At 45.7% G+C, this 16273-nt stretch overlaps 2 protein-coding genes across 6 annotated transcripts in view; one reads left to right on the forward strand and one right to left on the reverse strand.

Moving 5' to 3' along the window:
* On the reverse strand, window positions 1-6648 carry ANKRD66 (ankyrin repeat domain 66). Its single transcript, XM_031688611.2, has 3 exons — window positions 6476-6648; window positions 4384-4612; window positions 1-1181 (listed from the first exon to the last, which is right to left on the reverse strand). Exons 1-3 carry the CDS (start codon window positions 6636-6638, stop codon window positions 980-982), a joined length of 594 nt encoding a protein of 197 aa, XP_031544471.1. The 5' UTR covers window positions 6639-6648; the 3' UTR covers window positions 1-979.
* Window positions 6649-14144: 7496 nt separating this feature from the next.
* The window catches only part of PLA2G7 (phospholipase A2 group VII), a 28469-nt gene continuing 26340 nt past the window's right edge, over window positions 14145-16273 (forward strand). Inside the window, exon 1 of one of the 5 annotated variants that reach the window (XM_072944862.1) lies at window positions 14145-14476. The gene's annotated coding sequence lies outside the window, so the exon portion shown is untranslated. The remainder of the gene's footprint in view (window positions 14477-16273) is intronic. The other 4 variants (XM_072944861.1, XM_072944866.1, XM_072944864.1 and 1 more) reach the window with 4 other exon arrangements.

Genomic DNA, 16273 nt, shown 5'->3' on the forward strand with positions numbered 1-16273 from the left:
TTCATGTTAGTAATGTATTTTATTTAATGCAATATTCAAAAGATTATCACTTTAATATGTAATCAATATTTATTATTAATAAGCTATTTTTCACTTTTGTCCTGTCTTCAAAATATGGTATGCATTTTACATTTATAGCACATCTTAATTTGGATGCAATATTTTCATTGGAAATGTCTAATCTGTATTTAGATTTCCTAAGCTGCACAGTTGCTCAAGTGGAGCTGTAATCACATGTTCCATTATTTTATGCTCTCTCTCATTATGAAGTGGGATGAAATTAATTCAAGGGTTTTTTTTTTTCCTCACTGAGCTGATCTGTTGCCCAGATTGTTTCTCTCATGGAGAAGGGATCGTTGGTTAAAAATGGCCCTGCTGAGATTGTCAGTTTCTACTCCAAGGGAAAATAGCTAGAAACTGGGAAATATCTTCCTTCACCTCTTAGCTTGGTCTACGTGACAACAAATAATTTTTTTTCATAGATTGATAATGTTGCAGATTTTTGAGATTTTGTTACTTTTTTTATTGAAATAATCAAGTTTCCTTAGGAGGAGATTTTTCTTTGCCCTTGAAATTCTAATTTTTTTAATTTTTAATTTTTTGGGGGGGGAGGTAATTAGATTTATTTATTTATGATTTTTTTTTTTTAATAGAGGCACTGGGGATTGAACCCAGGACCTTGTGTGTGCTAAGCATGCGCTCCACCACTGAGCTATACCCTCCCCCTGCCCCTGAAATTCGAGAATTGCCTATGGGAGCTCAGGGGATGCTGATGGTGCAAATCATTGATGACAAAATGCAAACAGCTGACATTTGTCCCTTTCTGAACATTCTGGTGCACAGCAAGTACTGACAAGGAGGAAACAGCCGGTGGAGGGAGCCCCAGGCAGGACTTCCAGCCCCCGCTGCTGGTAGAAGCCGTCGCGGGGAGCCTCTCGCGCTGGAAATCACGGCTCCAGGCCCTGGGATGCCTGCCTTCTCACACTCTCCGCTCCTTGATATTGCTGAGCCTGGGGGGACTCCGCCTTTTCTTACTCTTTTTCATATTCGTGTTTTGATTCCAGGGAGGAAGAGACAGCTCCAGCTCTCTCTTCTTGGCGTCCCAGGCTTCGTCCCGCTGATCCAGCCGCAGCCCCTTCTGGCTGGCGGCGCGGCGGTGGTCCCGGCACTGGGGCTCGGCCCTAGGAGAGGGGGGCCGGGCTCTCAGCCTGGGGGCCGCACGGCCTGCCCCGCCTGCGGAGGGGCCTCTCCGCCGCCCTCTGCAAACAGCCTGGCATCTCTGTGGTCCGGTCAAGGAGAAATCAGACCAAATTCAAGCATTTCTGTACACTTAAGAGGTCTGGGCGCTAAAGCAACTACTTTGAGGTGGGGAGAAATGGCATGCCTGGGTGCGATGTGCACAGAATAGGAGACAGGCGCTTAGCTCCAAGCAGGCACTGCTAATTCTTAAAGTGCTCATATTGGAGAGCATCCTGCATTATTACCGGGAGGCTGTTTTCCTTCATTTCTCTTTTAATTGCATTTTTTCCTAATTAGAAAAGCTCTGTTCATTGTAGAAAAGTTTAAAGTATAGAAGCGTATAAGGAAGAAAATAAAAATGACTCGTGATCATACATGTATTGTATGTACAGATGGATTTATGTAAGGACTAGTTAGATGAGGGGGGAGTGTATAGCTCAGGGGTAGAGCGCGTGCTTAGCACGCATGAGGTCCTTGGTTCAATCCCCAGTACCTCCATTAAATAAATAAACTTAATTACCTACCCCCCAAATAAAAAAAAAAGAATAGTTAGATGATATATACAGAGGGAGATGATAGATACAGAATAATAGACAGACGGAGAAATAAGTGAATTGATCATCATACACACGGACGTATTAAAAGTACTGTTTCGCCTATAAGGCTAAATGTGAGTATGCGCCCTGCTTCCAGACACTGGTGAAAGCCACTTCAGAGATAGAATTGGTGCCAATACGAAGACAAAGGAAATTTGAGAGGCTAGATGGTGATTCAGGCAGGGCAAAGATTATTTTAAGTGCAAAGCATTGTGGAAAGCCCAGGTCATTCAGGGGCTAGCAAACCTGCTTGTCCCTCTGCTCCTGTCCCCTCAGCAGGCTGGAAGTAACTTAGACCACACTGTCCCTCCTCTGCGCTGCTCTTCTGACCCCTGTCCCCATCTTATACTAGCATGATTTATGTAAAGAAGTTATCTCTTGTCCCAGACAGGGAGCTTCTTAATGCCCAGCACTGCATCCGATGTATCTTTAAATCCTTTTTAGTATCTAGTTCAATGCCATGCATCTACCAGGGCTTAAAAATATTGGCTGAATGAGAGATTCACTACTTAAAAGAGGCTGAATCGAAAGTTGAGTTGTTCTGCTAGAATACACAGGCTTTTCAGAAAATTGTCAAACACTGCCTAAGTGTCTTTTGAAATTCTTTTATATCCCTTTCTCTTCATCATTCTAGTCCAGGACCCCACCTACTTGCAACATGAAGCATTAAGACATTGCTTATGTGATCTCCTTGCCTAGAGCCTAAGGGTCTCCCCTTCTGCCTGCACAGCACCATTGCCGCCTCTTCCACTACAGGACTCACTTGGCTAAAGTCTCTGTTGCATCTTGCCAACCCCTCTGCTTCATCTTGCCAGTTCCCTGATGAGTTCACACGCATCTGCCTGCCCTGCTCACTGGGGTCACCCAAACACCCAGCCTTATTCTCCGCTTCCCTCCAGCGTGAATGCTCTACTCAGCCAGGCACTCATCCCGCCACTGTCCCCACCTCCTCACACTCACACGCAACCTACACTCATTTCCAGCTTGGCACCTTCACTCCAAGTGACGAATCTTCCTCCCTCTTCCATTAGCCAGGTCTTAGCTATCTTTTAGGGTCCAGATTAATTTCCCCTTAACCAGGATTCCTTCCCTCTAAGCCCTGTAACTGTCACAAGGGAAGTTCCTCAGAAGAGATGATAAGGGGAAATGACTTACATGTGATGTGGTGACCTTTGTTGCTTTTGTCTGCTCAGCACTGCCTGCCCGCCCACTTTTCCTGGAAATAGCACTCCCCACCATCTGGAGGAATCACGCCTCCTCCACTTGATTACGCTGGGGTTGTGGATCACATTCACCCACCGACTGGTCCCTACAGAGGAGCTGAGATTACTCAGAAAGTCAGCAGAGGAGAGCCAAAGACAGGACCCGAGGAATTCCAGCATCTAAAAGGCACGCGAGGATAGGAACTTAGAAAGATCAGGAGAAGAAAAGGTCGGCTAGGGAGGAGAACCTGAAGGGAGTAGCAGCAGATAAAATAACAGAGGAGAGTTAGCAAATACCTAATTAAGGGGAGGATGTGAATTGAGAAGAGGCCATTAGTTTAGCAGCAAGGTTCTCTGTGGATGAGAGCTGATTCAGCACAATGATGGGTGAAGAAGTAGAGACAATCACACAGATGACCTTGCAAGTAGCTTAGAAACGTAGGGAAGAAGAAAGACATAGCAGACATGAGAAGGGTCTCTAGCTGTTTGTGTGTCTGTTTAATAAGATCTATTTGAACATGTTCAGAGGGCAAAGAGAAGTGAAGAGAAGGAATAGAAAAAAAACAAAGATACAGAAGAGAGCATAGAAGATGCCAACAAAGAACATGGGGATGATGATCTTGCAGGGGACACAGAGGACTGAATGAAGGGTCTGTATGGAGGGATAACACTTCCCACGGAAGGATGGGTAGGAAGGCAAGAAGGAACAGATGTAGATGTAGATATGATACATAGGTGTAAGAGTTTGAAAATGTATACCCGTGGCTTCAATGTTCTCCATGAAGCAGAAAGCATACCCTCTGAGCGACAGGCTGAGGTGTGATGAGAACTGGAAATTGTCAACAAGGGAGAAAGGTGGGAAGAGATGGCCAGCGTGTTCAGAGGGAAGACAGAGACCTTAGAACTTCTGGTGGTACCCAACAGCCTATTCGTGGGCTTTCCCCTAGCAGACCAAGCACAGGAGTGGAAAAGACAGAGACCAATCCAAAGCTGGGAATTCTGGGTTGTATGCTATAGAAGGACAAAGGCGCGGACATTTCAGAAAGAGAGTGGAAGAAACAGTGTATTATGGTGTTGCAAAAGAGCATTTTGCTCACCATCCAGTTCTACAAAGATTCACCTGCCACAGTCACTGACTGCAGTGCACTCTGTGCTTCAGACAGAAGAGATAAACGTGGTAACAGAATGAAGCACTCTGTGCTCCTGCCAGAGGAAATTAAAGATGGTAACACGATGCTCTGTGCTTTGGACAAGCAGGCTCCTTTGTGAGATGTAAATCACCTTCCCTGCAAAGACCCGAGCTCCCGTTTCTCTGCCCTTTGTAGCTGGAAATAAGTGAAACTCACTTCTCCAGGAACGCCACACAGGCTTTCTGCCCATAGATCTGTGCGATCCTTTTTGGTGTGTCTCCAAAGAAGTCGGGGGCGTCAATGGCAGCATGCAACGCGTGGAGAGTTTTGAGCACGTTCAGATGGCCTGACTCAGCTGCAAAATGAGCTGGGGTCCAGCCCACATCAGTTACCAGGCAGGGCCTGGCTCCGTGTTCTATCAGGAGCTGCAGAACCTCCATGTGTCCTTGGATGTAAGAAAAAACAGGAGGTTAAGATGAAAACGTCTCTGCGGGAAGCCAAAGCTAGCCTCAGTTGCCCAGAAGAGGGGAAGACATTGGCCTATGAGGCCCCTCGGGTCTCCTAGCATCATCCTCTCCTCCCTTCTTCCTCTCTTTACCAGAGACTCAGTGCCGCATCCTTACTCCGGTTGCCCCCATGCTGGGCCTGAGCCCTCCAAGGATTCCCTCTGCTCCTTCCAGGACATGCCCCTCCCCTGTCCATTCTCGCAGGCCCCGCCTATGAATCTTGCTTTCTTTCCCAAATCACTCTACACCCGCCTGCAGCTCCGCTCGCGTTGCTTTTGGCCGTCTCCATGCTGATTTCAAAACCAAGCATTTTGCAACATGGATGGACCTTGAGGGTGTTATCCTAAGTGAAGTCAGTCAGACAGACAAAGGCAAATATCACACGATCTCACTACGTGCAGAATCTAAACATAAAAGCAAAACCAGAAAACAAGCTCATAGATACAGAGAAGAGATTGGTGGTTGTGGAGGCGGGGGAGGGGCCCTCCAGTTACAAAATAAATGCCATGGGAATGTGGCGTACAGCTGAGTGACTAATGCTGTATTGCATATTTGAAAGTTGCTAAGAGAGTAGATCTTAAAAGATATCACAAGGAAACAAAAATTGTAACTATGTGTGGTAACTAGACCAATAGACTCATGATCACTGTATTTATTGTGATGAGTATTTCACAATACACACAAACGTAGAATCACTGTGTTGTACACCTGAAACTGCATAATGTTATATGTCAGCTCTATCGCGATAAAAATACTGTAAGTCCCACTTACATGAAAGCTAGCACAGATTAAGAACCCAGGTTTTCTAGTCAGATAGATGTGGGTTTACACCTGACAATAAATACCACTTGCTAACCACGGCATCCTGGATGAGAAACAAATGTCTGGGCCCAGTTTCCTCACTTGTAAATTAAGGATATTACCACTTACCCCGCTGAGTTCTTGTGGAGGGCAAATGAAATCACAGGCACAAAGTACACAGCCCCGGGGGGAGGGAAATTGCTCAGTGGTAGAGCGCATGCCTAGCATGTAAGAGGTCCTGGGTTCAATCCCCAGTACCTCCATTAAAATAATAAATAAATAAATAAATAATTTTACAAATGCATAAAAAAAAATAAAGTACACAGCACAGTGCCCAGCGCATAGTAAACGTTCACTGATGGGTGCTTTGTACTTAAATTTCTGCAAAATTCTCCCAACTGATTTTTCTGCAGCCACCTTGCATCCTGCCAACCCATTCTCCATGTGGGAGTCAAAACAAAGTTTTAGCAGGCAAAGTTGACTATAACACTTTCTTACTTAACATTCTTCAGTGGTGTTCTAGGTCTGCAGGTCTTGACAAGCCCACTGGCTGAGTTTTTGCCACAATCCTCCTCCAATTCTATAGGTGAGCCATGTTTGGCACGCACCCAGCCATGAACGGGACAAAGTTCCCGTCCTCCCACAGAAAGCATGCTCCATTCCTGCTATAGGTCAAGAGAGCAGAGGGCTGATAATTATTAATTGAGAGCCACTACGTACAAGGCGGTGTAGACCCCATTATCTTACTGAATCCTCACAAGATTCTAAGGCAGCATTATTGCTCTCATTACACAGATGGATAAACTAAGGCGTGGAGATGTTAAGTAACTCAGCTAAGGTGCCACAACTAGTAAGTGGTGGTGCCGGGACTGAAATGGTGCTCATTCATTCACTGCACTCCCAAGAAATGTTCTTTCTACTCCCCGACACCAACTACCAACCAGTAACCTCATGAATGGTGGACCGGAAGGGATGGATCCCCCGAGGCACTGCCCACTCACCTCGGATCGCCGCCCAGTGAAGTGGGGTCCGGTCATTCCAGTCCATGTCCTTGTAGTTTGGGTCACAGAGACCTTTCTTCAAAATCTTCTTCACTGAGCTGTAGTCCCCTGCAGCCACCGCTTGGTGGAGTTTTGTCATGTCTGACATTTTGGTCAATTCCATGACCGGAAAAAAAAAAAAAAAAAAAAAAACCTGTGGGGAAAACCGGCCACTTAGGAAATTCTCTACAATTCTTTTACTCCTAGTGAGTGATTCCAAAGGATTCCTTATCATTGACTTTCTTCTTACCTCAGCCATTTGTATCCAGGGTGGCTTCACAAGTGTGGCCTACAGAGTGTATATTTGGATCTTAGCTACTGTGGTTTGTGCCTGCTGATCCCCTACCCCCCACCAAAACTATCAGTGGCTCCTTCCTGCTTGTAGGACTAGAGGCTAAACTTACGGGCTGACATTTGCTATTTGGCTTCAAACCACTTCTCAGTACTACTTCCCACTCTTGCTCCAAAGGGCCAGCAATGTGATACTGAGTTAGCTGCGTAATTCTTTGCCTAATCTTTCTCAGCCATGGAATGGGTATAATTAGCCAGGGTCTTGCGTTAGGTTTACACTGGACACAGAACAGGGACCCCCTGGAAATTAAAGACTTGCTACACCAATTCAGGAGATGGACAAGGTGTAAAGACACAAACAAAATAGCTAAAAATTGTTTACAACATGTAAGACGAACCAACAGTTCTCAAACTGTGGTCTATAGACATGTAGGGGTCCCTGGAACCCTTTTAGGGGATCCATGAAGTCAAAACTGTTTTCATTATAATAGTCAAAGGTCACTGGTTTTATTCACTGTGCAGACAATGGGTCTGATAGTGTAAGAGTCATCTTGGGGACCAGCGACAGTGGAGGATCCCAACTCAGACACAGCACATCTATGGCAGGGAGGCACATTCTGAAAAGTGGAAGTAGCTCCAACTTTAATGCTCAGACCAAGAGCCCACAAACTCTTCCTGTAAAGGACCGGATAGGAAATTTTGTAGGGTTTGTAGTACAAAAGGCAAAATCAAGACTATTCTGTAACAAAAGAGAAACTCCTGCTCTGTTTAGCAGGGGTGGGCCATCCTGGGGGAGGAAGGGTTGTTGGTGGTGGGTAAGCACACTTTGTGCCCAGAAGCCTTAGCTGGAGTCATCTTCAGGGCACAGGATGTGTTTCATCTCTTGCTTGTTTGAGTAGAAAAATGTTACACTGGAGCATTTGGTCATTGACAAAACAAGATGGCAAATAGAAGCTCTAGAAGGATTCCGACCTGCAGGTGTCACGAAAAGTCACACCATTTTCAGAAGCAGTGTCTCACACAAGCCTTTAAGCAGGTTTATGCATAAATCAACCCCATCTGTTTCACACTTGAGTTCATATCAAGGAAATTCTGCAACTTCTCATGAGAAAGTTGCAATTCAAGTAGAAGTTTTCAATGGGGAGCCAGAGTATTTGCTGAGAAATTGACAAACTGATTCTAAGATCTAATCTGGAAATGCAAGGGGCTCAGAATAGCCAAAACAATCTGGAACAAGACGAACAAAGGAGGAGAACTCACACCTCCTGGTTTCTAAACTTTCCACAAAGCTACGGTAATCGAGACAGTGTGGTACAAAGTACACCGTGTGGCACAGAGTTAGACACATAGAGCAATAGACTAGAATTGAGAATCCAGAAATCAACCCTCACATTTACGGTCAATTGCTTTCAAAGGTGCCGGGAAAATTCAGTGGGGGATGAATAGTCTTTTCAAATGGTACTGACATAATTGGATGGCCACCTACAAAAAAAGGAAGTTGGTTCTCTACGTCGTGCCATCTACAGAACTTAACATAGATCACAGACCTCAATATAAGACCTAAAACTAAACCTTTAAGAAGAAAACATGGGAGTAAATCTTCCACACAGTGGGTTAGGCAATGATTCGTAAGTGTGACAACAAAAGCTCAAGGAATAACCAAACAATTACATAAATTGCATTTCACCAAAATTAAAAATTTTGTTCTGTAAACGATACTTTGAGAAAGTGTAAAAGCAACTACAGAATTGGTGACAATATTTGGAAATCATATGTCTGATAAGGGACTTGCATCCAGAGTGAATAAAGAACTCCTACAACTCGACAATGAAAAAAAAAAAACTCAGTTAAAAATAGTCAAAGAATATAAACAGAAGTTTTTTTCCCGAAGGATACAAAGCCAATAAGGACACGAAAAGATGCTCAGCATCGTTAGTCAATAGGGAAATGCAAAACCACAGTGAGACACCACTTCACAACCGCTAGGATGGCTATCATTAAAAAGACAAAAAAAAAAAAAAAAGAGAGACAAACAGCAAAAAGCATGAGAATGTGGGGGAACTGGGATCCTCATGCACTGTGGTGGGAATACAAAATGGTGCGGCCAGTTTGGAAAGCAATTCGGTAACTCTTCAAAAGGTTAAACATGGAGTTATCATACGACCAGTAATTTCACTCCTAGTGTAAACCTAAAAGAACTGAAAACATATGTCCACACAAAAACATGTACACACATGTTTATAGCAGCATCATTCATAATAGCGAAAAAGTGGAACCAATCCAAATGTCCATTAATGGATGAATGCCTAAACAAAACGTGGGGTATTCATACACTGGAATAGCATTTGACAATAAAAAAAAGATGAGGCACTGATACATGCTACAACATGTATGAACCTTGAAAACATGCTAAGTGAAAGAAGCCACTCACAAAAGACCACATAGTGTATGAGTCCATGTACGTGAAACGTCCAGAATAGGCAAATTTATAGAGATAGAACACAGATTATTGGTGGCCTAGGACTGGGATGAGGTGGGGGAGGGGGAAAGGATTGCTCAGGAGCATAAAATTTCTTTTTGGGGTGATGAAATGTTCTAAAATTAGGCAATGGAGGGTGATGCTTTCACAACTCTAAATATATTAAAAAGCACTGAACAGTGTACTTTAAAAGAGATGAATTTTATGGTGTGTGAATTGTATCTCAATAAAGCTGTTTTAAAATAAGTGATACTATTAATTAGCTTTCTTTTATTAAAAAAAATTGTTGAAAACATACAATTCATCAGCCTACCACTAACTACAAAAATTTAGCAAAATTTCCTACACAAGAATCCTCATACATTTACTTAAGTGCACTTGAATTTCCATCTTTCTCATTACAGGTGTCTCAATGTAAAAAAAAAAGTAGCCAGTAAATCAAAGTTTTAATAAACATGAATGGTTTATAATAACGGCAGTAAACATTGGAAGATAGAGGTAATGTAAAAATACTTACTGTCTTGTTTGAAAGCTGCAGCCCTCGGGGCTAGCTGCCTGTCTTGTTGTGGAAGAACAACACCATGGAAACCGACCCCTCCTTCATTAAAAGCCTCCAATCGAGGTCAGCCTCACTAGGTGGTGACCAACCAGGCTTGGGGACTGCCCTCTGCTCGCAATGAAAATGTTCAGCAATTCCAGTCTGCTTCTGCAGTCCCAAGAGGGTTCTAGGCGTGTTCTTTTGGAAGAGCATTTGATCTAAAAACATGAAAATTGAAAACAATTTCCAGGACACTGTGAAGGAGGTCAGCTGTTTGGTAACCGCCGTGGAGTCATGGAGACCACGTGCTCCCCTCCCATTCAGAGCCCACTGTGGGATCTCAGGCAAGGCCCTTAGCTTTGCTGAGCCAATCAAACGAAGTTTTAACATCCTTCTCATTGGGATATGAGAGATGAGCAGCTGAAATCATTTATAAAGCACCTGGCACAGCGTAGAGGGAGGAAGGGAAGGAGGGAGGGAGACTTTAGGTGCTTCCCTCTTGCTTTCTCTTTTGGCTCCTTTACTCCAAGCAGTAGTATCCTTGTGATGATGCTGGATCAAATATTTGTGTCAACTCACCAAGCAGATGTCATAAGCCATTAATAGTTCAAGACGCAGACTTTAAAAACATCATCCTCAGGTCTTCTAAACTCAATATACAGAGAATTGTGTTCTACAACCTGTTCCTTTCCCCTGATTTCCTTTCTCCGTTGATGGCTCCATCATCGACCTGGTTTCCCCAGCTAGAAATCTCAGGGCCGATTTGGACTCATTCCTCTTCTTTATCCCTTGCGTCCATTTCTGCCTTGTTCGTTCTCTCTCAAGTAGATCTTCCAGTCTCAATTCCCTGTCACTATCCTGTTTTATATCATCTTTTGCCTAATAGCCTCCTAATTCTTCCCCTGCTTTTGGTTTCTCCAACATCAGTTCACCTTTTTTCAGTACCAAATTGTCTTCCAAAAATGCTACTTCTCTGCTTAAAACACTGATGGTTCTCCATTGCACCATGATATTTTTCATTCATTCGGAAAACATCTATTGGGCAACTGCTGTGGGCTGGGCTCTGTACTGGATGCAGGGGAATAAAAATGACACAGCGTCTATCCTCAAAGAGCTTACAGTCCAAACTCCACTGCGTTACTCAGAAGACCCCTTCAGTAGCTCCAGCTCACCTTTTCACCTTTCCTGCTGCTCCAGCCTATCTCTGCACCCGGGGCTCTGGTCACAGTGGAGGACTGGACACCTCCAAGGGATATCCTTCACTTTCGGGCTCCCGTGCCTTGGCTCATGCATCCCCACATTCTGTAGCAGGCCTCCCTCTTCCTTCTAGATGGACTCCTGCTCATTCTTGAAAGCCCCTGTCTTGGGGAAGCCTTCCTTTTCACAGATTCCTATTCTTAAAACGTTTTAAATGTTTCATCAATGTAACCATGTGCATATTCCAGATAGTTAAATAGTAGTGTAGGACTAAAAGAGAAAAGCTAGAGTCTCTGACCTCAGCCCATCCCGACCCCAGTCCAATTCCCCGAAGATAATCACTCTTTGCTTTTTAGAGGCTGGTGATCTCCATGTTTTGAAAATAGTAACACTGTATTATTATTTCTCAGTGTATCACCTTAGGCACTGTCTAATTTCTACTAGGAGAGTGAGCATCTAGCTCATTACACCCTGATCCTATCTTTTCTCCTCCCTAACCCTCCACCACATCTCTCCTCTGCAAAGTAGCTATGCATCCAGACCTTTATTTCCTGTCCTACAAACTACAGACAGTACCTCTTGACTTTCTAAAATGAGACCCTCAGTAATCCAACCTTGTCTCCACCCACTCCTCGCTTCCACCTCCTTACCCATGATTCTGCATTTAAAAAATTAGTCATATTTATATTCTCTTGTATAATCATAGTTATTCTTCCTTGGCTTGTTTGTAAGGTGATTCTAAAGGTTGAAAATCCATAAGCATGTTTGTGCTATTAGACTACATGGATATTGCTCCCCAGAGTCTGGTGGGGTGCTCTGACGCTCATACATTCTTCTCTGGGCCATTCTGAGAAGTCTGTTTGGGGACTGCAAGTTTGACGGAGTCTGTTTCTTGCATAGTACACAGTAGCTGAAAACTCAAGCCATTTTGGGTCATGTCACACTCGCATCTTGCCTTTCCTGGGCGTTTTCCTCCTCAGAGTTCTTAGTTTTAACTTTACATCTTTTTATTTTAAATTTAAGGAATGTAATCTTTTACTGTTTCCCTTTGCATTCAATTACCCTCTAAGGGCCTCAAGGGTTCCCAAGTTCCCAATCACACTTTCAGTTACACTGAATCCCACAGTTGTCTCCAGTTTAATTACTTCCATCAGGATGGTTGATTTCCAGGCCAAGACACGGCTGTCACCCTGGGGCTTCCCTCCTCCGCTCATTGGCAGCAGAGCCGCTTTTCCTTGGATCCTGTGCAGTGAGGATGCCTTTCACTTCCACTCTTTCTAAGGAGACTTAATAACTCATTTCTTGGAAACCCCACCATTCTGTACTTATCTACATGGGCCCCCTCTCTCTGTTGTTATTTCCTTAGCCTCCAGGATGTGTCTTAGTCATCCTTGAAATGGTCCCTGACATTTACTTTGTCCTTGATAAACACTGTCTGAAAGCACTATTGAGCACACTAGTATGATTTATTCCAATATCTTGATTGAGGAGAGAGTCATCATTTTTACTTGTGTGAAACAGGAAATATGCACTGTTATGCTGATGGGAAATGAGAGTGAGGATTAAGAGATAAGAGCTCAACAAAGAATCAACTTATAAACACAAGTACATTATTTTTTTCTTCCCCATATTAAACAAAAACAAAACCCACATCAGACCCACCTTATACTCTGTCTATGTCGACTTGCTGTCCTTTTGTTCTGTGAGGCCCATTCTTTATTAATGTCACTGGACTAGGGTTGCCAGATAAAATTGCAGGATGCCCAGTTAATTTGAATTTCAAAGAAACAACACATAATGTTTTAGTGCCCATAGGTTTCAAATATTGCATGGTAGCTACTTATACTAAAATCTTTTTGTGGTTTATCTGAAACTCAAATTTAATTGGGTGCCCTGCGTTTCACTTGCTAAATCTGGCATCTGTACACTGGGCACCTTCTCAGGACACTAACCAGCTAACTGCCAACCACTCTGACATCCTCAGAGAATGTGATCTGATGACAATGGGAGAAGACACAGATCTTGCATTGAAAAAAAGCAAGAAAATATTTCAAACTTGCCTTTAAGACCTGCTTTCAAAGCCCATCACCTTTTCAGGCATGATGCTGAGTCTCCTGAATCTTCATCTGGTCTTAAGATCAGAGGGAGGAGGTCCTTAGAGACTTCTGGGGTAGGGTAGCATGTACCCTCTTAGATTAATATTCTAAGGCAGTTTATTTCATAGGAGGTTAGCCCAGGAAGTACAGGGAGCTGTCATTCGGCTGAGATAGTTTTATTTAAACTTTCATCTCTTGTTAGGTTTAAATAAGACACTGCGTCTTTAAAGACAATAACATTCAATAACATCGTGAGTGCTTTCCAGGTGTCAGGCTCTGTCCTAAGCATTTCACATACATTTGCATTTCATTCTCACAAGTTGCCTCTGATTAATGTACCTTGTCTCCTTTTTACCAATGAGGAAACCAAGAAGCTGAAAGGATAAAGAACCTGCCCAAAGTCATGCCACTAATAAGTATGAGAAAAGAGCTACAATCCTTGCCTTTTTTGGATACAGTCCTCAGAATAAAAATAAAATAAATTTTACCTACAGTCCTGTCAACCTTGCCAAAGAGCGCAAAAAAAATTTTAAAAATCACTATTTAAAAATTAATATTTTTTATTAGAAAGTGGATTGAGGAGAAAGGATCGGAAAATGAAGGAAGGAATTTCAGTTCAACCCCAAAGAACTAGGTTCAACTGGACCACCAGATGGCCCCTTTTTACATCATTTCCCCCAAGTCATAAAATTCTTCCTGATTGCCGTGCATTGTATGTCCCCCGAGAAATGAAACTAACCCGGTGGTGGGCCTGCCAACCCGGAGCAACGTCCACATGATTCCTGAGTTGGTGTCCAGTCCAAAACATAGGAAAGTGGAATGCCTAGGGCATTGCAGATTACAGGAGGAAGCCGAGTAAACGAGGATTTAGTGAAACAAGCAAGGTTTGCTTGATAGGGTGGGGGCGAGGGTGAATGAAACGGGTCACATCTGATCAGAATCGGGTCTGAGTACAGGAGCTGGAGCTACAGCCCCCGCCCTCCGCACCTCTGGGTCCGTCCTGGGGCGGGTTAAGTTAACCCGCGGGCCCAGGGCGCGGACCCCGGGCCCGGGGAGGGCGCTGTGGGCGCAGAGCTCTCTCGGGTCGCGGCGCCTCCGCTAGTGGGCGGGGGTAGCCGTGGCTCCGCCCCGTCGGTCCTCCAGCGGCGCCCGGGGAGGTCAAGGTCGGGGCTACCAGCTTGCTCCGGCGGGAAGGAGAGCGGAACGGTCGCGCAGCACCCCCGCCCGCCGCTCGCTGCCCCGCGGCCATGGTGACTCAGTGACCCGGCCGGCGGAGCCCGCGGTGCCGGCAGCGAGCAAACAGCCGGCGGGGCTGGCGCGCGGGGTCTGGGTTCCCACGAGCAGCTCACCGCGGCGCCCAGGTGAGGAGGGACCCCGGGGCGGGCGGAAGCCCGGGGGCGGCCCCGGGCTGGGGGAGCTGGGGGACTGGAGGGGCTAGAGGGGCTAGAGGGGCTGGGGAGCTGGGAAGTTGGGGGATGAGAGGATGGAGGATGTGGGGGCGGCGGCGATTAAGCAGGTTGGGGGCCTGGAACCGCACCGCACCGCAGCGCCTCCGGGCCGGAGCTGGGCTCACCGACCCCGCCGCCCTCCGAACAGCGCTGGGGCCTTTGCAGGGAGGGTGATAGAATTCGAACCCAGTTCTCCCAAACCTTTTCCCCGGGAAGCAACCTTAAGAATTCGATGCTAAAAGGAAATCAGACCGGGGGACCCAGGAGCACCGGGAGTTTTCTTATCTCTGGGCCTCTCACTAACCCAAAACAAGCAAACACGCACGCACCTTCGTCTGGAGTGTTGCTTCCGGAAGAAGCCCAGTTCTGAGTAGCTGCCTAGCTGCCGTAGATCAGAATCCTAAGAACAAAGCCGTACCTCCTCCGCTCCGCTCCGCTCACTCGCTCCACCTGTCCGGGAGCTCCCCGCTGCCGCCCAGATAAACTCGGCTGCTCGACCCTGAATGAGAGGGAGGCTGGTTTTTAAAAAGTCAGACAAAACCAGGGAGCAAAGAACACTCTCTTCTCCATCATCCCGCAGAACCTCTAGTAGAAGTTTCTATCTCCAAAACCGAAAAGGTCAAGTTCTCATTCAGGCCGGTGCTTCTTGGGGTGGCTGTGAGAGGAAGAAGCGGGGAGAGGCGCGTGATGCTCATAAAAGGATGCTGGCCGCCTTTGAAGGACACAGGAGTTCTGGTTTGGGAAGGATTTGTGTTAACTAATCAGTCTTCCACAAATTACCTTTGACCTCAGTAAGAATGCTGAGCTGGGAGATTGCTCTGTGAGTAGGAGCTGGGAAATGTATGCCTTAAAAGTGTTGGCAATCCCCGGAAGGTTCAGGACCCAATCTTGGGCCAATGGAGCTCTGAGTTGCAAGGGCATTAAGTGTTGGTTGGTCTGGTTCCTAAGAAGGAGATGGCCTTCTGGCCACCAGGGGGCACTGGTGAGCTGCCAGCACCGGCTGATTTCCTCGCGGAGGGAGTTCTGGGAGCTCTGCAGAAGCTGGTCAGGGAACCCCGGACTTGGTGGTCTCCAGCTGTTGCATTACTCATCCCCCTCGGGCCCTGAGCCGTTTCTCCCCTCCCCAGACGTTTGTGCAGCAGTTGCTGCCGTGGCCAGCGAGCTGATGCCCTCTGCTCTGACCTGGGCCCTTGGTTCTCAAGGCTGACACCACAGTCTTTGCCAGACTGTTGGAGCCACTGAGGATGAAGGACCAGCAGAGTTGGGGGGATGTTAATCTGGGTCAGCCACTCTTTTGACAGTTGAGAAGTCCAGAAATCCTTGCTAAGATGTGAAAGGGCTTGCCCAGCACCCCAGGGAATTTCCTACGAGCAGAACCCTGTTTCCTCACTTCCTCTATACTGTGTTTGTGTGCTTTGCAAAGCGGCGAGGAATATGTGTTCCTTTCCCCAGGGAGGTGTGCGGACAGACGAATCCACTTCACCGCCCCCTCTGAGGCTCTCGGCTTTATACATCAAGGAAAGGGCTGGTGAGGGACCCCTGGGAATGTTGGCTGGAATTAGAACTCTATTCCTTCCCTGACACCTTAGAATAAGTTGTTTCCCAGAAAGGAAGGTGATCATCATACTTGTACCTTGGTTCATCATAAGCCTGAATTTTCTTTCAAGACCTTTGATAACGGGCTTGACTGACTTCTTGAGAAGTTGAGAA

The sequence above is a fragment of the Vicugna pacos genome, chromosome 20 (assembly GCF_048564905.1).
Source record: "Vicugna pacos chromosome 20, VicPac4, whole genome shotgun sequence".
Classification (NCBI taxonomy): Eukaryota; Metazoa; Chordata; class Mammalia; order Artiodactyla; family Camelidae; genus Vicugna; species Vicugna pacos.

Excerpts from the sequence above, each read along its gene's own strand:
- ANKRD66 (XM_031688611.2), bottom strand. The coding sequence starts at position 6,638 with ATGGAATTGACCAAAATGTCAGACATGACAAAACTCCACCAAGCGGTG. Across the intron at positions 4,613-6,475 it reads TCACTGGGCGGCGATCCGAG|GACACATGGAGGTTCTGCAG; the intron begins GTGAGTGGGCAG and ends CTTACATCCAAG. Across the intron at positions 1,182-4,383 it reads TGTGTGGCGTTCCTGGAGAA|GGCCGAGCCCCAGTGCCGGG; the intron begins GTGAGTTTCACT and ends CCCCTCTCCTAG.